The following is a 21,225-nucleotide window of genomic DNA, read 5'->3' as shown; positions in this document are numbered from 1 at the left end:
TAATGGATGAGCCATCTCTCCAGCTCTATGCCCAGACCATGTAGTTTCTGAAGACTGGCTTTGGACCTCATATTTGTGCAGCAAGCATTTACCTTCCTGGCTGAGCCGACTCTCCAGCCAAAGGAATAGTTTAAGTGATGGTCTTAGAGACAAAGCCACCTACAACCACAGTGTGTATGGGTTTTGTTATTTTGAGACAGGGTCTATCACAGGCTGGACCTCATTGTATAGCCAAGAGTGACCTGAACTCCCTAACTTCCTGCCTCTGCCTCTCAAGTGCTGGGATTCCAGCACGGCATCCACTGGGCTTCTGCATTTAATGTCTAAGACTCTTTTTCTCTGTGCTCTTTGGACAGAATTCTTTTCCTGTATTCACTGAACTAAGAGCCAAGCAAATGCAACAGGGGATTGTTGTATGATACTTTGTTTGTGTTCTGACAAATAAAGGTTGCCTGGAGATCAGAGGGTAGAGCTAGCCATTAGTTAACCATAGATGCCAGGCAGTGGTGGCATGAGCCTTTATTCCCAGCACTCGGGAGGCAGAGGCAAGCAGATCTCTGTGAGTTTGAGGCCAGCCTGGTCTACAAAGCAAGTTCCAAGACAGACAGAACCAAAAAAAAAAAAAAAAAAAACCTCTCTAGTGGCTCGCTGCTCTGCTTCTCTGATCTTTCAACTTTCAACCTGCTAACATCTGCTCCATGTTTTTATTTATTAAGACTAATTAGGTTTACGCTTCAGGGGATTTGTAGTAAGTATTAGATAACGAAGCCCAGGACAGTAGAACATTCCACAGTGGCCTGACCAGGTTAGAGTCATCTTCCTTGTCTGGTCCCCACAGAGATAATTGACCAGACTAGAGTTACTCAACCAGAAAAAGAGGGTGGGCCAGAACCTGGTCACCCTAGCTAAGCGTTCTGTGACCTTTGCAGTGCAAACCGTCTGGAAATTGATCTCTTTACCCCATTTCTACTTACAGGGAGAGTCGGCAATAGGGATGCATGAGCACTCTTTCCTCAAAGGTAGACACAGTAAAAACAGGAGCACCACTGAGGATGTCAAGTAGAACATGCCTGTCTGTAGCTGAAACTCTATGGTTGATTTTTCCATCATATACAGTGAAAACACTCAGCCATCCAGAGTGCTGCCTCCTGCTTCCAGATGGCTAGTGCTCAGTAACGCCCATACTACCCATGCATGCGTCCCTACAGGTTTTGAAATGATGTCTAAACGTGATCAATTTCAATTTTGTAATTTGGCTATTCTTTTATTTTGCCATAATCTAAGAATTATTCAGCTTCAACATTATTCAATTTAAAATTAGTTTCCTAAGCACCTACGATGTGCCAAACTCTATGAATACAGGTCGAACAAGAGCCTCTAGGGTGGTGAGGTGCCTCAGCAGGTATAAGGGCTTCCTGTCAAGACTAATGGCTTGAGTTTGATTCCTGGGACCCACGGTGAATGGAGAGAACCAACTCGAGCAAGTGCCCTCTGACCTCCACATGCGTGTGGCAATACATTCATACATGCTCACAAAGAAGGAAGGGAGGGAGGGAAAGAGGGAGGGAGGGAGGGAGGGAGAGAGGGAGGGAGGGAGGGAGGGAGGAGAGGAGGGAGGGAGGGAGGGAGAGAGGAGAGGAGGGAGGAGGGAGAGAGGAGAGGAGGGAGGGAGGGAGGGAGAGAGGGAGGGAGGGAGGAAGGGAGGAGAGGAGGGAGGGAGGGAGGGAGGGAGAGAGGAGAGGAGGGAGGGAGGGAGGGAGAGAAGGAGGAGGGAGGGAGGGAGGGAGGGAGGAAAGGAGGGAGGGAGACCTCACTAGCGAACTCAAGATGATCTTGAACTCCTGCTCCTCTGTGCTAATCCACCTCCCACACGTGTTGGCAATGTGAGGTGTGACTTTCTGTTCTAACAGGACTGAGGGCAGAAGCAGCGTATTCCAAAGTGGAGCTGCCCTCAGTCCCTTCTGAAACGTCGCTGCTAGCTTCTCCCCCTCAAGCACTCACACCTTCCGCCTGCCTCCTGCCTCGGCAGGCCCGGAGGCAGTGACGGTCCTAGGGTATTTCCTGTCCCCCCAGTGAAGGAATGTGAAAGAGGACACCAGGCTGGCTTTACAGCCGAGGTGGCCGTCTAGAGCGGCGTCTTCAGACCCATCCTTGGCAAACTGATGGCCAGTCCTGGGACATGCTGGAGTACCGAGCCTCCCAGCGCCATGCCAAGGTGCTCAGCCACAGTCAACGCAGCACACCACGGCTATTCCGGGGGTGGTGGGTGGGCGGCCAGGGCGCCTCGACGGTTGGCCGAGGTGTTGGAAGAGCCACGTCTCCCTTCCGTCAGGTACCAAAATCTGACGGCGGGCGCCTGGCAGCCGCTCCTGCGCCTCAGCGGCCGTCACACAGACGATGAGGGTCCGGGGCCCGAGACCCCCTTTAGAGGGCGGGGTCGCAACCCGGCCTTCTTGACGGACAGCAGCCTCGTGCGCTGGGCAGGCCCCCTCGCGCCGCGGCCACGCCCCCACTTCCGGCCGGACAGCGGTCACGTGCCTGGAGACCCCGCCTCACAGACGCGGCTTCTCCCCAACCTGTCTCTCACTGAGCGGGCAGTGCCTTCCCTCGGCTTCCCTTCCGCCGGAAGTGGGGCGACTTTCCCTTTCCGGCTACGGGTCCCGGAGCGGAGCGGGAGGCCGGACCGGGGAAGCGGAGCGGCGGCGGCGGCGGCGGGGTCGGCCATGGCGGAGCTGGTGCAGGGGCAGAGCGCTCCGGTGGGCATGAAGGCTGAGGGCTTCGTGGACGCCCTGCACCGGGTCCGGCAGGTACGGGCGCGGGAGGCTCGGGCCGGGGGCGGGAGGCCGCCTCGCCGACGCCTCGGGTGGGCAACTGGGACACGGGAGGCCCGGGCGGTTCCCTCCGGCGCCCCGGGCCCGGAGCAAGCCTTAGCCGAGCGCTTCTGGCGCCTGCGCGCCCGGCTGCACCCACAGGCCTGCCAGTCGGGGTTCAAATCCCTACAGCTCCTGGTGGGCACCCGGGTGTAGACCCCGGGCATCCATCTCACTCCCTAGACGTGGCTTCTGCAGCCGTGGGAAACCTCATCTTCCACTTGCTGCATTTCAAGCGGATTGGAAGAAATTCGAAGACATTTTATATTTAGGAAATTTTTTTGTTTTTGTTTTTTGTTTTTTTTTTGCAGAAAGGAGAAGGGGAGGTGTTAAGTGGGTGGTCCCCAAGAGTTCCTTCTGGCGATTAGTCCTGCTCTGCTGGGAAGAGTGTGGGATGGGCTCGCTCCGACCGTGAAGCTTTACCATCTGGCAATATCGTGCGTTTTGTCAGTGAAACTGGCTTTTTAGAGGGCTTGAGCTTCCCTGGAGAATGAATATGGGACCTCTCTGGCTCCTGGCATAGTGCCTAGAACAGAACTGTCCTTGTCTCTTGCCTGAAACTTAGTGACAAGATACCCTGACGCTCAAACTTCCCTCTGTTCAGTGATGTTTCTCTTCCCCGACTTTGGAAGCTCGCTGGTTCTTTGAAAGCTGGGCTGTAACTAATGACTGTTTGATTCCTAGCAGAATGCCACAGGATTCGTTCTTAGGAAGTCCTCACCTGTGCACGTGAAAATGGGGCCTTTGCGTCACTTTCCAGGAGTCCTGCGAGGGAACCTACCTGTCTCCCATGCAGTTTGCATTTAATGCTGATGCTTCTGTAGACATTATTGGAGCCTGACACTTCCCAATGTTGGACTCACCCAAAGTTTTCTCTGATGAGTTGTTTGTTACTGTCTAGGCCAACCAGTACAGTAGTGAGCATCCATCCATCTATATTCCACTGCAGAGTTACTCAATTACGCACTTGTAACGGATGAACATGCCACCCAGCTCCTCTTCCACCACTGTGCTCACTGGCACTTTCTAGTATTTTCTTCTGCCAGACAGGGTCCTGAACCCTGTTTTGTACTAGTTGGTACTATCTACTGGATTTTCCTCTATGCTAGCATGTCAAAGTCATCGTGTTGGCTTTCTCTGATCACTAACAATTATAGTCGCTGGTTTAGAAAGCTCAGGTCCTTTGTCTGTAGCCCTTAGTTGAATGTAAAATGAATTTCTTTCTTTTTCTTTCTGTTTTGTTTTTTGAGATGGTTTCCCTGTGTATCCCCTTGGCTGTCCTGGAACTCGCTCTGTAGACCAGGCTGTCCTTGAACTTAGAGATCTGCCTGTCTCTGCCTACAGAGTGGAAAACATGAATTTTTAAGCATTGCTAAGACTCCATCTCTTAACTTGCTCGAGGGGGGTGCCTTGTATTACATGCTGCCTTAATGTGGAGCACTGGAGGAGGAAAACTTCATCAGCATTGTTCTTATTTCTGAAGCACACTGATCTGATGCCTGGATCGGTAGTGAAGCCCATTGGAGGTGGGGGTGTTGCTGCTGAGTGGCAACAGCTGGAGGTCCATACAACCTTTGAAGATTTGAAGGGGATTAAAAAAGAGAGAGAGCCTGGTATAAGTAGCGCACGCCTTTAATCCCAGCATTCAGAGGCAGAGGCAGGTGGATCTCTTTTAGTTTGAGGCCAGCCTGGTCTACAGAACGAGTTCCGGGACTGCCAGAGCTACATAATGGGACCCTGTCTTTAAAACACACACACACACACACACACACACACACACACACACACACACACACACGAACCCAAGAAACAAAAGATTTGGTGGTAATTTTGGGGTTTATTAGTAGATTTCATTGGGTAAGACTGAACATTAGAACTCTGCATTGTAGAGCTCTACTCTTGGAGAGGACCTGAATTGTATTCCTAGCACCCACATGGTGGCTAACAAATTGGTAGCTCCAGTTCCAGGGGATCTGACGCCCTCTTCTGGCACCACACACAGGTTGTGCAAACACATGCATGCATGTAGGCACAACATCTACACACAAAGTAAAATTATGTTTTAAAAAAATCTGTGTTATATGCATATGATAAAGCTTAGCAAAGGAGATCCTGTTTGAGGTTCTGGATAGTCAAGGTTCTGTGTCTCCATCACATACAGAGAGTGCTGCCAAAGTGAGATGCCTCCCTCACCCCAGTAAATGGAAATAAGATTTTTGTTTTGTCTTGTTTGTACTAGGGATTGAACCCAGGACCTTGTATGTGCTAAGCAAGCCTTTCAACACACAGTGAAAAAAATTTGAGGTATCATTAAGAGGCCCAGGCTGGCCTTGAACTCAGGCTTCTGTATCAGCTACCCACATAGCTGGGATCACAGGCCTGACCTCCTAGGCTTGACTTAACTATATTTCATTTTTATCTTTATTTAAAAACGTATTTTAATTTTATGTGCATTGGTGTTTTGCCATGGGTGTTGGGTGCCCTGAAACTGGAGTTACAGACAGTTGTGAGCTGCCATGTGGGTCAACCCGGGTCCTCTGGGAGAGCAATCAGTGTTCTTAACCACCGAGCCATCTCTCCAGCACCATATTTCTTCATTTTAATAAGCATAGAGCTTTCTCCCTTCTTGGATGGTCTCATAAATATTAGCAGCAGTAAGACCTTTAGTCTTTCAGAGTAATGAGTTGTCTTGTGTTCAGTTAACATTAGCAAGTTCTAGTAGTATGAGGTGGCCCTGCTGGAATTCAGTCTGTTAAGCCTGTTGCATAGCTCTGTCATTTAAGCCACTGAGCTTCCTTCCTGGTGGTTTCTTAAAGCATCTTTATATGAGTGTCTCCAGGCTCATAACAACAATGGTTGATGTTAGTGTACTTGAGTATGGAATTCTTAAACTCAAAGGGAATCTCTGAATATACGCATACAACTTAAAAAAAATTTCCAGAGTAGGGGGTTCAGTGGATTACTGTGTGGCAGATAAAAGAAATTCACATCTGTTCTGAAGGGCAGTAGAAAGAGGATCTGAGTTGGGACTACTGATAAAGTCTAAGACAGCTAGATACTCCCAGAGCATCATGGCTAGTTCTTCAAGTCATTGGCTGCTTAGCACGTTCAAATGTTCCTTCATTAGTTTAGAGAGGACTGGATGCTGGGAGTGTGGGCTCAGCCAAAGAAAGTCATCTTCCAGAGTCACATTCTGCACCTGCGCCCTGACTTTGAGTTACAAGAGGACCAGTGGACACTAGTCTGTTTTGCTTTTAAAAGTTTTTCTTGCCGGGCAGTGGTGGCGCACGCCTTTAATCCCAGCACTCGGGAGGCAGAGCCAGGTGGATCTCTGTGAGTTCGAGGCCAGCCTCGTCTATAGAGTGAGATCCAGGACATGCACCAAAACTACACAGAGAAACAGTGTCTCAAACCACCCCCCCCAAAAAAAAATAAATAAATAAAAGTTTTTCTGAGGATTATTAAAAATATTCCCTGGCTAGGGATATAGCTTAGTTGATAGAAGGCTTGCCTAGTATGCATATATATAGTACTGGGTTCAGTCCCCAGTGCCATATAAACTAAACGTGGTGGCACACATATGTATATGATCCCAGCACTTGAGAGATCGAAGTAGGCTGATTAGGAAGTTCAAGGTTGTCCTTAGCTACATAGGGAGTATAGCAAGTTTGAGTCCAGCCTGGGCTACATGAGAACCTATCCAAAAAGAAAAATGTTCCCAGAAAGTCTATTAGCACTGGTCATCCCGTAAAGACGGTAACTTGTTAACAGGGTCTTGTACCATCACAGTGTTACAAACTGCCAACAGCCTCCCACTAGCTTTCCTGAAGATAGGGTATTTTGCCAAAGTCAGTGTTCTGTAGGACTTTATGTTCCTATTTGTTGTGGAGGTAGTTTTGTTGAGGCAGGGTTTTGCTGTGTAGTTCAGAATTGTCTCAAACTCATGTTCCTCATGCCTTAGTCTCCTAAGAGCTGGGATTATGGGCATGCAGCATCACACACCTTGCTCAGGAGTTTTGTCTTAACCCCATTGAGGCCCTATGCATTACCTAGCTCCATGGTGTGTACTCACATAGAGTGCAGTATAGATGGCTCTTCAAGGGGTTGGGCACCATGCCTTGCACCCAAATAAAAGTGACCAAGCCATTATAAAATCGAGAAGGCTAGCAAAATAGCTTAATTCCTTTGAGGAATTTTGTAGGCCTAGAAATCTAATCACTACTGGCACCTTTGTGGGGGAAATATTGATTAGTGTGTGGCCTCAGAAGTTCAGCCTCCTTGTGGTGCTCCATTTCCTACTTTTGAGACTGAGAGTTGATTGCTTGGGGGTAAGTGTCCTATTTCCTGGGCTAATATGGGGCTTCAGTAAAATGATATTGGCATAAGCAGCAGATTTCCTTTAAAGGAACAGAGTGTGCCTGCTATTAGCAAAAGCTCTGTTCACTGGCTATTGGATGCACCTTGACAGCTCATGCCTTTGCTCATTTAATATGTGGGTCTGATTCATGGCTCAGATGAGCTGCTGAATGCTGAAGAGAATGAAATTGTGTTCTACTGAAATACTGCCTTGTGTTTATATACTCCTTTCAGCTTTCTCAGACAGTTGGGGAAAGCCAGTGTCTATGGGGAATTCCTGACCTGCTCCTGAGGCTTTGCTCTGATGGGCAGTGTTGAACCCTTGGAGTGAGTTCACCTGTGAGGGTTTGGTTTTGGTTGGTGACTGCCATGTATCACTACAAGCAGTTCTCAACCTGTGAGTCGCAAACCCTTTGGGGGGTCACATACAAGATATCTTGCATATCAGATATTTACATTACAATTCATAACAGTAGCAAAGTTACAGTGATGAAGTAGCAACAAAATAATTTTATGGTTGGGGTCAGCACAACACGAGGGTTGTGTGGCAAACTCCCATTAGGAAGGTTGAGAACGGCTGTCCTGGTAGAAGTTGGAAACTTACTTGATATTGAAAAGTAGGTAGTAAATTAACTGCATTCCATGGTATAATTCAAAGACTTCAGTGAAATTTATCATAATCTTCAGGTTTGTTAGCCCGCTTATGTTATCAAATTTTGCCGTCTTTTGAAGTCCCAGCTGTGTAGTTAATACCTTGACCACAGCTCTTCAGCTGGTGCCTCGTGGGCTGGAGAAGACTCCAGGAAACCTGCAGCTATGTCTTGTCTTACCCACGCTGTAACACTTAGAAGCCAGTGTGGCTTCACGTACAGATCTAGGGCTCTAGTTTTTCCAGGAAAGCTGACTGCCTTTTGATGTCTGCCACAGCCGTCATTGTCTTCCACTGCAGTTGACAGTAGCTGCTGCCATGACACTCTGGGCTGCCTTCATTCCTGCCACCTTGCTGCTGCTGTTTATACTGCCCATTAGGACCCTGACTGACAGTTTTTCTCCCATCCTTTTCCAAATTGGGAGCCTGTCAAGAGGCCCGAGTCTTTTACAAGTAGCTGCCAGGCCTTAACTACGGCGTTTGTGCTGCACACTGTTCTAGGTCTTTGATGGAAGAGAACTTGTGGGCAGGGTTAAATAAAGATAGAGCCACGTCCTTGCTGCAGGACTTCCTCTGAGTCTAATAGCTATGTGTAGTAACGCCTACCAGGGTAGAGAGTGTTATGTCACTTTATGGAAACAAGTCAGTTCTATGGGTCAAACTCTAGACAACCTCAGGAGCCCTTTCACATCCATGAACATGCAGAACTCCCCTAGCTGCAGCTAGAAAACATGGCCGCATTTATTGTGGTCTCTCTGCTTTCTAACATAATAGGTATTTGTTCGCACTCTTCTGCCTTCCTTTACTTTATTTTTTTTGAGACAGGGTCTCTGTATGTAGCTGGCTGTCTTGATCTATGTAGCCCAGGCTGGCTTTGTACTCAGAGCTCTGCCTGCCTCCACCTCTACCTCCGTCTCTACCTCCCAGGTGCTGGGATTAAAAGTGTGCACCACCATGCCCCACTGCCTTACTCTGTTTCACCTGTGAATCATCCCATTTGAAAAGAATAATTTTGGTCTTTTAGAATAGTCTTGTGTAGCCCAGGCTAGTTCAGAGTCTCTAAATGTAGTCCTCACATTCCTGATCCTTCATCCACATCACAAATGGTGGGACTAAGGTGTACATTGCCACAGTCAGCTGCATTTGGAGTTTTACAAGAGACTGGGAAGAACAGCCAGTCTGCTTCTGTGGGCACAAACTGGTTGTACTGTGAGAATAGATAGTGGCAAGTCACTTGCCATTATTTGAAGAGTTGAGGAGTTGCCATGTCCAAGGCCTCTTTCCAAGGGCTGGGCCAGAGGGGGAGATAAATCAGACACATTGATGGCTACTTTTCATTTTCCTGTGGAGTTGATGCAGGGACTAGAATTCTTATTTCATATTTGAAAATAAGCCAAAGGAGGTAGAGCAGTTTTTCTCAAAAAGGCACACAGGGGCTTGGGAGATAGCCCAGATTCTGAAATACTTGCCACACAATCATGAGCACCTGAGTTCCGGTCCCTGGGTGCGGTGGTTTGTATCTAATCCCGGTGCTGGGGCAGTAGAGACAGGAGGAGCTCACTGGTCAGCCCACCTAGCTGAATTTATGAATTCCAGGTTCAATGGGAGAACTTGACCTACAAAATGGGGTGGGTGGATGAGGAAGACGTACCCCCCTGGCTTCACACAGGTGTGTACACGCTGTATATGCTGTGGCTCTTGGGGCTGGCTCTTGAATTTTAAGCAGGACTTGATTCTTCTGTCCAGTTCATTGGATCATTTTCCCCCTCCGTGAGGTGACTGCAGCTCTCTGACCCAGTAGTGAAGGGATGCTTGTGGAGCAGGATGGAGAGGAAGATGCCGAGAGGCATTCCATATCAGCCCCACCTGCTAGCCCCGTGTCTCGGGATGATCCTTCAAGTGGACTTCTCCATACCTGCTTTGCCTTCTGCAGGTGTTTATTGAATGCCTGCCACATGCCCCCAGGCAGGGTTACTAGGGCTATTGGAGCCCACATAGTGTGTGGGTGGCTGCCTAGCATTTATTTAGCGGTTCTGCATGTTTCTAAGGATAAATTGGTGGGCTCCAGCTTCCCGTTTGGGTTTGCAAGATGAGCTGTCATGGCGTTGAGTCTGGAGTCTCAATCTTGAGTGCTCTGCGAATAGCAAGTGCCGTGTCCAGGTGACAGTGATTTACTGTGACTCCTTTATGACCTCTGCAGTGTTTATGAAGTCTCAGTACATTGTGTGTTTACTATTTTTACTTTGTTTTATTTTGGGGATTGGGGTCTCACTGTGTGTTGCTGGAATTCCTTTCCAGGGGAGCAATATCTGCCCCTTTTCCTAAGATCCCGGCAACAAACTGCATAATTCCACTATGGAACCGATGAGTTTATTGGACTTCACAGAGCATAGGTGAGGGTTCTTCCCCTAAACAGGTCACACCTGAAAAACAACTACCAGCAGCAGTGAGCCCCCGCCCCCAGATGGGGTCCCTTTCCCCTTGTATAGTCTATCCCTTCCCCAAGGCTTCCTGCAGTTAAGGCAGAGTTACATGCCACAGGGAGGTGGTGGGAAAGTGGTTGGTTACTAAGGTGAGAGTCTCATGGCTCTCCAACCCTCCATGATGGGGTATAAACAGTTAAGGAGCCCAGCTGAGTAATCCTTTTGCAAGGAAGTGCATTTGAAGTCCTCCTGCCTCAGTATCCCAGGATCTGTGATTATAGGTTCATGTCAACCACATTGGATTGAAAATACTTGTTTTTGTTTGTTTTAAGACAGTGTCTCATGCTACATTCTAGGCTGACCTGAAATTCAGGCTGGCCTGGAACTTACGGCAATCCTTCTACTTCAGCTTCTTGAGTGCTACCATTACAGTCATGAGTTACTTTGTGTGGTTCCAGTTTAAAAATAGTTTTTCCTTTTTCTTTTTTTGCTAATGTATATTGTATGTACGCATACATGCATGTATATTCTTGTTTTGTTTTTCAAGACAGGGTTTCTCTGTGTAGCTCTAGCAGTCCTTGAACTCACTCTGTAGACCAGGCTGACCTAGAACTCAGAGATCTGCCTGCCTCTGCCTCCTGAGTGCTGGGATTAAAGCAACATGCATATTGTTTGCATATATGGGAGCACTCTGCAGGTATGCTATGAGTCCAGAGGTAGACAACTGTGTCTTCCTCAGTTGCTTCCCATTTAATTTACTGAGACAGAATCTCTCAATGAACCCAAGCTCACTGAGCTTGCCCCAGGGACTCTCTTGGCTCTGCCACCTAAGTGTTGAGATTGCAGGTGGGCCACCATGCTTGTCTGGCTTTTTTTATGTGGATGCAAGGAGGGAGGTGGGGTGGGGTGGGGGGTCCAAACTCAGATCCTCAGGCTTCTGTGGCAAATGCTTTATCCATTGAGCCTGGCCTTGAAATAATAAAAGGGAAGAGTATCACTGTCCCAAATGGGAGACTTAGCTGTGCATATAAGGGAACTAAGAACAGTGTGTGTGTGGTCTTGAAAGCATGGATCCTGCAACCACAAGAACAGCCTTGTGTACCTGTTGGAGGAAGCATCAAGGAAAAGAACCTTGCCACCTTACTCAGTCATGTATTCTGAACTCTGTAATCGAGTGTGTGTGCTTGCAGAAGCTAGATGGGAGAGGGCTGTTAGGTGTTCTGTTCTCTCACTGAACCCTCAGCTAGTAAAGCCCAGCAATCCATCTGTCTCCTCCCTACAGCATTAGAATTACAGGCTTTTTACATAGATACGAGCCTGGTCCTCATGCTTGCAAAGCTGAGCACTCTAACCTGCTGAACCACCGAGACAGGGTCTCTCTGTGTAACCCTAGCTAGCTGTTCTGGAACTTGCTCTGTGGACCAGGCTTGCCTTGAACTCACAGAGAATCCGCCTGCCTCTGCCTCCTGAGTGCTTGGGATTAAAGGCGTGTGCCACCACTGCCCACAAGGTTGCATTTGTATGATAAAGAAAAACATTGTTTCTTTATGCTGTAACATAATAAAATGTACACTAGAATATAAATGATACATTGTAACAGGCATTTGTATAGCCAGGATTCAAGTTCAGAGTGCTTTAGAGCTACAGTGTGTCTTGTTCTATAAATTTTGTTTGGGGTTGTTTTTGAGAGGAGGTCTCCTTAGAACTGGGGATATGGCTCAGTGAGAGCACTTGCCTCACATGTGCAAAGAAAGACCTGAGTGTGACTGAGTTGGGGTCTCCCTTCTATAGTCCCAGGTGGCCTTGAATTTGCAATCTTCCTGTTTTGACCTATGATGGGTTTTTTGTTGTTATTTGTTTGTTTTCTTGCATTTTTGTTGTTGTAAAATGATTTATTTTTAATTGCGTATATGCATTTGTATCTGTGTGTGGGTTTGTGTACATGCATATAGGTGTCCTCGGAGGCAAGAGGTGTCAGATGCCCAGGTGATTGTAAGCCACCCACAATAGGTGCTGGGGAACCAAACTCAGGTCCTCTGTAAGAGCTCTTAAGTGATGTGCCATCTTTCCAACCTGATTTTATTTGTTTGCTTGCTTACTTGTTTGTTTTGAGACAGTGTCTCACAATGTAACTCAGGCTGGCCTAGAACTCATGACTTCAGCCTTCCTAGTGCTGGGATTACAGACATGAACTACCATACTTGGCTCTAGTCTTTTTAACTGTTATCCCATACTACCATATACTATATACACAATGTTGTCTTAGTCATTGTTTTATTGCTGTGAAGAGACACTATGACCAAGGCAACTCATAAAAAGAAAGCATTTAATTGGGGGCTTGCTTATAATTTTAGAGGTTTAATCCATTATCATCATGGTAGGGAACATGGCAGTGTGGTGCTGGAGAAATGGTTAGGAGCTACATCTTGATCCATGGGCAGAGAGAGATTGGGCCTCGCATGGCTTTTTGAAAACTCAAAACCAGATGAGCATTGGTGGCCCATGCCTTTAATTTCAGCATTTGGGAGGCAGAGGCAGACAGAGCTCTTGAGTTCAAGGCCAGCCTTGTCTACAAAGGGAGATCCAGGACAGCCAGGACGACACAGAGAAGCCCAGTCTCAGAAAAAAAAAAAAGAGGGGGGGGAGCTCAAAGCCCACCCCCAGTGATACATTTCGTCCGACAATGTCCCACCTACTCAAATAAGGACACACCCCTTAATCCTTCTAATCCCTTCAAATAGTGCCATTCCCTAGTGACCAGGCATTCAAATATATGAGCCTCTTGGGGTCATTCTCATTCAGACCACCACATATATTCTATGTTACTCCATCCCAGTGGTAATTTCCCAAATTATAGACAACGAAAACAATCATAAATTTAGAACGGATGTAAAAACTTCCATTATAGTTTAGAAGGATACTTGTTGATTCAATAAAGTGAACAATAGGAAACCATGGTAACACTCATTCCAGCTATTTGTAAGACCAACAGATAAGGAAGGAGGCTGGGCATAGTAGTGCACATCCGGAATCCCAGCACTCAAGAGGTAGGAGTTTAGCTGGGCTGTATTGTGAGTTCTAGGATTGGCAGACTGGATTACATGAGACCCTGACTCAAAAAACAATGGCCGGGTGTGGTGGTAAACACCTGCAACCCAGCACTTGGAGGCCGAGGCAGACCTTGTCTCAAGCAAACAAAAATCTGGAAACCAGAAGGCATCTTCCAAAGGGAATGGAAATAACCTGCCTAAGGTACAGACTTGTGGTTAGATCCTGTCTGTATTCAGACTGCTCATTGACTGTTTGAACCCCTTTACCTCTTTAGGGGAGGTCATTTTATTTGTTTATTTGTGGGATTTTTTTCTTCTGAGACAAGGTTTCTCTGTGTAGTTCTGGCTGTCCTGGAACTATCTGTATAGACCAGGCTGGCCTCAAACTCACAGAGAGCCACCTGCCTCTGCCTCCCAAGTGCCGGGACTAAAGGTGTGCTCCATTGCTACCTGGCTGGGAGTCATTTTAAAGTTAATGTTTTAAAAGATATCTGTGAATATATGCCACATGGGTGTGTCCCCCAAAGCCAGAAGAAGGGGTCAGATTTCCTTCTGTTGGAGTTGGAGTTATAGGACATCATTGTAAGCCACCTGCCATGAGTGCTGGCAACCAAACTTTCTGCAAGCCCAGGAAGCTCTTGACCGAGTTCTTCTTCCAGCTCCTCAAGTCTTGTGAAAGTTATTATGGACTGGGCTTGACCATTAAGAGCACTGGCTGCCCTTTAGACGACCCAGCTGCATTCCCAGCACCCACATTGCTCCTCACATCCATCTGTAACTCCAGTTCCAGGGCAGCTGACACCCTTTTGTGGCCTCTGAGGGCACCAGGCACTCTTGGTACATGGATGTACGTGTAGGCAAAACACCCATAAGCATAAACTAAGAATAATTTTGTATGTGTGTGCACATGTGGAAGTCAGAGGACAGTTTATGGAATGTTTTCTCACATTTGTGTGGGTTCTGCGGGTCAAATTTAGATAGTCAGGCTTGGGTAGCCAGCCCTTTACCTTTTAAGCTCTCCTGCCAACCCATTTTGGGGTCATTTTTCTTATGTGCTGAGAATGTTTGAGGCTGCTCTTAAAATTAAGGTGGCCCAGAGCCAGGTCTGCCATTCATGCTTATAATAGCAGCAGTCAGGAGGCTGAGGCAGAGAGCTGCCCTTAGTTTGAAGGTATCTAGTAGGATCTTGTCTAAAACAAGACCTCTGGGTTAGTCAGAGGACTCTGGAAGATGTGGCATACATATATATTAAGTGACTAAAAATTCTGGTTTTCTTAGGGGGTGGTGAGATGGCTTAGCAGTTTGTAAAAGCAATGTGAGTTTGAACCATGGACTTCAAGAGGTAGAAAAAGAAAACTAACAATCATAGGTTGTCCTCCACATACACCTCTTCTCCCCCTGAATTAAATTTTTAAAAGACAACATTTGGGGAGTTAATTTCTAAAGCGGCAAGACCAAAGAAAACTCAACAGGTAAAATGTTTGCCCTAGCAGAGAAAATGCTCTAGGTAGGAGAAATGGGGTCACAGCCCCTTAAAGAAGACGATGTCTTCCCTCTCAGGATCAAACTAGGACTCGCTACCAAGTATTTAAATTTGATTCTCTCTGTAGATTGCTGCTAAAATTGATTCAATTCCTCACTTGAATAATTCCACACCCTTGGTGGACCCCTCGGTGTACGGATATGGAGTACAGAAACGGCCCCTGGATGATGGAGGTAAGTTGCTGTAAACGGCTCACCTTTTTGATGGCAGTGAACCTGCCAGTTATTTTGAGTCCGTGTCAGCCATTTCTGAGCAGTTCTCCAGCATCACATTCTTAGAGGAATGCTGAAGAGGAAGTAGTTAGGATGATTTTTCTTAGCAATTGGCTGGCATTTGAGTTCCTATTTGCCTTGATAATACAGGAATCTTTTCAGCTGGGCTCCACGGTAAAGACTTGGCCTCAGCGTCCACTTGGAAGTAATTTGACCCATTTGAGAATTGTGTTTGATTTAGTTCTCAGTCCCTCTGGCACTTGCATGGGAATTGAAGTTAGTACTTTTGTGAAATCCTAAGATTTGGTGCAAGTCCTGGGGAAACTGTAGTTAGCTGACCTCTAAGAAAGGGCAGATTGGTGACCTTTCCAGTCTCTGCCAGTTTTCACCATTTCCATTTGTGTCTGGCGTGGTTTATTGTAGAATTTTTTTCAAAATCAGCATGTACTATTTACATGCACTACTGGATTCCATGATGACATTTTTAGATATGCATGTTACATACTCTGACCATTCTCCCTTCTGTCTCCCTCCCCCATCCCTGACCCATCATCTTCCCTAATAGTCTCCATATACTTTCATGTGTGACAGGCTCTTTCTAGAAGCGTCCATTTTCATTCATTCATTTGTTTGTTGATTTCTATTTCCAACTCTATCTCTAAAGGAATTTGGGGACACTCAGATTACCTGTCACCAGTGCTCCAGCCTTGTGTTGTCACAAGAGTTCACACTGGCTTTGTTCCTCCTGCAGTGGAGCACACTGAGGGGGGAAGTGAACAGAGTTACACATGGGTCTGCATACAGCTGGGGAGACGGTGTCTTTTCTGCTGACCTTCCTGTTGCTCTGGGTACATAGCCAGTTGTGTACAGATGCTTCTGTGATGTGTTGTTAAGAGGAAAAAACCACCAAGGTTTAGAATTGTATGTGTTGTGTAATCTCCTTTTCAAAAGAGTGTGGTTTTTGTTTGTTTGAGACAGGTTCTTTCTACATAGCTCTTGGCTGGCCAAGAACTCACTGTGCAGACTAGGCTGGCCTTGAACTCAGAGATGTACTTGCCTCTGCCTATTGAATGTTGAGATTAAAGGCATAAGCTACTATGCCTGACTTGAGTGTTTGTTTGTTTTGGCTTTCTTAAGACAGAGTTTCTCTGTAACAGCCCAGGCTGGCCTCGAACTCACAGATCTGCCTGGCAGATTTTTTTTTTTTTTTTTTTTTTTAAGAATGATTGGATTCTAAGTATAAGGGACAATAAGAATTTTTTTTCTTTTCTTTCTTTCTTTCTTTTTTTTTTTTTTTTTTGGACAATAAGGATTTTAAGAGTGAAATTTTTTGTCTATTTAAAAAAACTATTCATGGACTGTGGAGATAGTTCAGCACCTGAGTTCAATTCATGGAAGAAAAGAACTGATTGCCACAATTTGTCCTCTGAACTCCACAATGCATCTGTGCATTCATGCATGCATACAAAATACATTAAAAAAAAAAAAAAAAAAAAAAAACACAATCACAAGATGGGCAATGGTGCTGCATGCCTTTAATTCCAGTACTTGGGAGGCATTGGCAGGAAGATCTCTGTGAGTTCGAGGTCAGCCTGGTCTACAGAGTGAGTTCCAGGACAGCTAGGACTGTTACAATTCTGTCTCAAAAAACATCAACAAAAAACCCCCAAACTGTTTGTGATCTCATACAGAAATTCACCTCAAGGTTGTCAAAATGCAGGTAACCGTTTAAATTGCTGCTGCTAAGTGTACCCTATGGTGTCTCAGTTTTGTAGAGTGGTTTCTTAAACCTAGTGTGGTTGAGTGTGCTAAGGGCAGTTTTGCACAAGTGAGGAGCAGTGAGTCAGAGAGATCTCTTTCCCTTTCCAGGGCCTTGCACTTTGTTTGTTTGCAGGACGACGTCAATATAAAAATAAAATGGAGTTGTCTGGCTCTGAGCACAGATCTTCTTAATGGATGGTATCTCTCTAGTGCAGTGTTCCCAGAAATCACTATCAATCACTTTACAGTTTACCCAGTCCTGTCTAGCAATTCAGCCTATAGATTCGAAGTGTGACAAGTTGGGTCATGCTGTCTTTTGCATAGGGTATACCTAAATATTTGCTAGTGAAACCCTCTGGCACTTTTAAGATATTTTTCTCGATGAGCAGTGGTAGCACATGCCTTTTATCCCAGCACTCAGGAAGCAGAGGCAGGCGGCTCTCAGTGAGTTCAGGCCAGCCTGGTCTACAGTGATTTCCAGGACAGCCAGGGTTACACAGAGAAACCCTGTCTCAGAACCACCACCACCACCCCCGGCCAAAAAAAAAAAAAAATGTTTTTAGCCTGTTTGAAAGAAATCAGTAAACATTTCAATAAAAAGCACAGGATAACAAGCAGATATGGGTGCCAGAGACAAGACTCTGAAGGGAAGACCAGAATCTCACCTAAAATCCCAAGTCCTTGTTATAATGCATGCATTTTCACTTCTTTTCTCTTGTTGGTTTGGTTTGATTTATGAGAAAGGGTCTCACTGTGGAGCCCTGGCTGTCCTGGAACTCAGAGAGAGCCACCTGCCTTTGCCTCCTGAGTGCTGAGATCAAAGGGAAGTGCTACTGTGCCCACTTTAAGGATAGCATACACTGGCCTCCAAATTGTCATATAAGCCAGGGTGAAGTTTTTCCTAACCCCGCTGTCTCTACTTCCCAAGGACTGGGACCACAGACATGCACTACTGTGTCTGCCTTGTTACCTCTTTTTGAAATACACACTCTCTGTGTCTGTCCTTGAGGACAGACAGCTCCTCAGTATAGCTTTCTTTCCTTTCCTTTCTGCAGTGTGCTTTCGTAGTGAGAGAGTACCAGGGAGAGTGCAGCTGCGGGCTGCTGGGTCTCCCGGATCTTGGGCACACACTTGTCTCATAACGACCCACTGTACTGGAGGAAGCAGACATTACCTGCAGGTGCTCTGCACTGTGCAGCACATTTTGATCAAGTAAGCCTCTTTGTTAAACACCTTATGAAAATTGTTTCTTTCCTCCTGCTCTCCAAGTTTGGAATTTAGGTTTCCTGTTGAGCAGAGGAAGAACCCTGGAAATAGGGCCTAGTTTTGGCCTCAGCATCATCTTCTCCCTCCCTTAGCCACTGGGAATTAGGTCACTGGGCCAGATCTGGGGAGCTGTGTCCTGTGGAGGAGAGAGAGCTAAGCAGATGCGGGGCAGTGCTGCCTTAAGAAGTGTCCTGTATGGAAAAGAACAAGTCAGTGCACTCTAGGCTTCTTTTTTGTTTGTTTCTTAATGATTTTTTTTTTTAATTTATATACATTGGTGTTTTGCCTGCATGTATATATGTATGAGAGTGTCAGATCCCCTGGAACTGGAGTTACTGGCAGTTTTAAACTGCCATGTGGGTGCTGGGATTGAACCTGGGTCCTCTGGAAGAGCAGCCAGTGCTCTTAGCCTCTGAGCCAACTCTCCAGTCCCTGAGATGGCTTCTCTAGCCTCTTAGTCCTACAGGAGTGTGGGGCGTTTATCCACCACCCCCACAGCTTCCCAGAGTTTTCTTGAGTGCGAGCAGCAGGAAATATTAGATAGAAGGATTTATTGCGGAGAATATCGCGGAGATAAACAGATAGAAAATAAAGGATAGCCTCGAGAGGGCCTGGAACCTATTCCAATGGGCCCCAACTGTCTCTGGCCCAGGGTTTTTATAGAGACGCCAAGGGGTGGAGCAAAAGACCTCCTCCCCCAGCACAGCCAAGTGCAGACCATCTCAGACACCTGCACTCAGGCCCGTGGTCCTTATCATCCTCTATTCGGACCTGCTGGGTAAAGCCACGAGGAACCCGAGAACAGACTCCCACACAGGAGGACAGCAGCTCAGCTCACCAGGCCTGCTCATTGCTCTTCCCCAGCCTTTTAGTCTCCTTGAGACAGAGGCAGGAGTCAGGCTCATCATGTAGCTCAAGCAGTTATACTCGTCACTCTTTTTATAGTCTGTATGGTATACTTGTGGTTGTGAACAGAGGTCAGAGGACTCTCCTTACACTTGTTTGCGAGTTCCATGTGTCAAATTCAGGTCATCAGGCTTTATGGCAAGCTCTTTTACCCAGAGCCATCTCAATGAACCATAGTCCCAGACTCTCAAACCCTTCACCTCTGAATGCTGATGATATCCACATGTACTGCATCTTTGGGGATACACCTTTGACATTGCATCAGTTTGGAAATCCTTGTTCTCAACTGCAGTGCTTTCCTGTCAGACTTTTGTACATGCTGAGGTGTACCACTCCCAGAGCTGTCTGGCTTGTTAGGGTTCTCTCCTACGCCCTAGATCCTCGTGGCCTGGCTGTCCACCTCTGCTTTTGTGGCAGCCTGCTCAACTGCTGCTTCTCTGCTCTGTCTATATCTAGACCCCTAGCCTCGGCCGGTGCTTTCCTACTTGGTGTTAGATTGCAAGGTTGATGTGACTTCCTTCTAGAAATAGTCTTCATCCAGGCTTAGCCCTAATGTTGGGGAGCTGGATGAGTTGTAGTCAGTGACAGCTCTGTCATGAGACTATCCATGAAGACTGTAGCAAGATGTTTTTTTAGAGCTGAGACTGTAGCTCAGTAGTAGATTGAGCTAGGTTGAGGCCCTAAATCCAATCCTCAGGACTGCCACAAATAAGAAAGGAAGTGCTTTTACTTTTAAAACTTATCACTCATGAATGAATTAAATCCTGTTTCCATCAGAACTAGTTAGTATACACCTTAAAAAAATCACACAAAACTGAAATAAAGGCTTAGGAAATGTAAACCTTCACTATGTGGTAAATTGGTTCTTAAGAAATCTGGGCCCCCATATTTATCATGGGAGGAAGGCTTAGTACTGTGCTGATGGCCTCAGAGCACTACTGTTCACTCACTGTTACTCTGTTGCTTCCAGGTCAGGCCTTGGCTTTAAGGGTGTACTGGTGGAGGGGTACAGGTGTTGATTCATCTTGACCCTCCAGTTGAGTTAGTGTACACTGGACCCTTATGCACCCTAATGGCCTGGTGTGGTGGCTGAGGAGTAACAGAAACAATATTACAGGAGGAGGGTGCAGCTCAGTGGTCGTATACTGGCCTAGTGCAGGAAAGTCTGGGTTCCGTCTTCAGCACCTCCTAAACAATGATCCAAAAGTGCCGGATAATGGCAGTGCTACGTGCAGCGCCCCTGTGGCTCCAGGCAGCTGGAGCGAGTGTGTAGGTGTCCTGGAAGGCTGCTAATGACAGCCGCTCCCTGGGAGTGGGGAAAGCAGCTGTGCAGGGCAGTGCCCCAGGTAGCTGCTGCTGCTGCTGGTCTTTTCTGCTTTTGAACTTGCACTTCTTCATGATGGCTTCAGACTCCTGATTCTTTCTTTACCTCCTAAGTGTTGGGCTAGCAGACATGTACCAAACTCATTGTCATTTCCTATTTTGTTTGAGGATTGCAGACCAGTTTGTTCCAGTTTGCAGTGCATACAGGCTATAACTCTCAAAGCTGCTAGGAGGAAGAAGAAAGCACCCTGCCTTTTTAGTTAGGGTCCAGAAAAAAATGACATATTCCATGGAAGTTGGAAAGCAGTTGCATGGAGTGTGAGAGTGTCTTCAGAAAAAGAATGAGAAAGCTGAGGATCAGGACAAGCATGCTCAGGATTTGGTCAGTAGCCAAAGAAGGGATTGAGGGCTGAGCAGAACCTACATCTGCTGATTTAGGACTCAGGAAAGAAGGCAGGTTTAGTAGTGAGGAACACCCTCAAGCAGTTGCCTGTTTTTTCTTTGTTGAGAGTATCACCAAGTACACCAGGCTAGCCTGGAACCCTCAGTTCTCCTGTCTCTACCTCCCTTCTCTCAGTTCTCAAAAATAAGTAATTGGAGGCCAGGCAGTGGTGGTAAACCTTTAATCCCAGCACTCGGGAAGCAAAGGCAGGCAGATCTCTGTGAGTTGAAGGCCAGCCTGGTCTACAGAGTGAGTTCCAGAACATGCTCCAAAGCTACACAGAGAAACCCTGTCTCAAAAACAAACTAACTAACTAACTAAGTAAGTAAGTAAGTAAATAAATAAATAAATAAGTAAATAAAAATGGAGGTCAGGTGGTGGTAGAACACACCTTTAATCCCAGGACTAGGGAGGCAGGGGCAGG

The 21,225-nt window shown here is 46.6% G+C and overlaps 1 protein-coding gene across 3 annotated transcripts in view; it reads left to right on the top strand.

Moving 5' to 3' along the window:
* The first annotated feature begins 2,641 nt into the window (after positions 1-2,641).
* Fubp3 (far upstream element binding protein 3) overlaps positions 2,642-21,225 on the top strand; it is a 46,776-nt gene continuing 28,192 nt past the window's right edge. For all 3 annotated transcript variants that reach the window (XM_037204581.1, XM_028884659.2, XM_028884658.2), the window contains exons 1-2: positions 2,642-2,807; positions 14,959-15,064. In XM_037204581.1, the coding sequence (XP_037060476.1) occupies positions 2,724-2,807; positions 14,959-15,064 (190 nt within the window). In that variant the 5' untranslated portion in view covers positions 2,642-2,723. The remainder of the gene's footprint in view (positions 2,808-14,958; positions 15,065-21,225) is intronic.

This window comes from Peromyscus leucopus, chromosome 4, assembly GCF_004664715.2.
Source record: "Peromyscus leucopus breed LL Stock chromosome 4, UCI_PerLeu_2.1, whole genome shotgun sequence".
Lineage (NCBI taxonomy): Eukaryota > Metazoa > Chordata > Mammalia > Rodentia > Cricetidae > Peromyscus > Peromyscus leucopus.
This window is presented reverse-complemented; position numbering and strand designations above follow the sequence as displayed.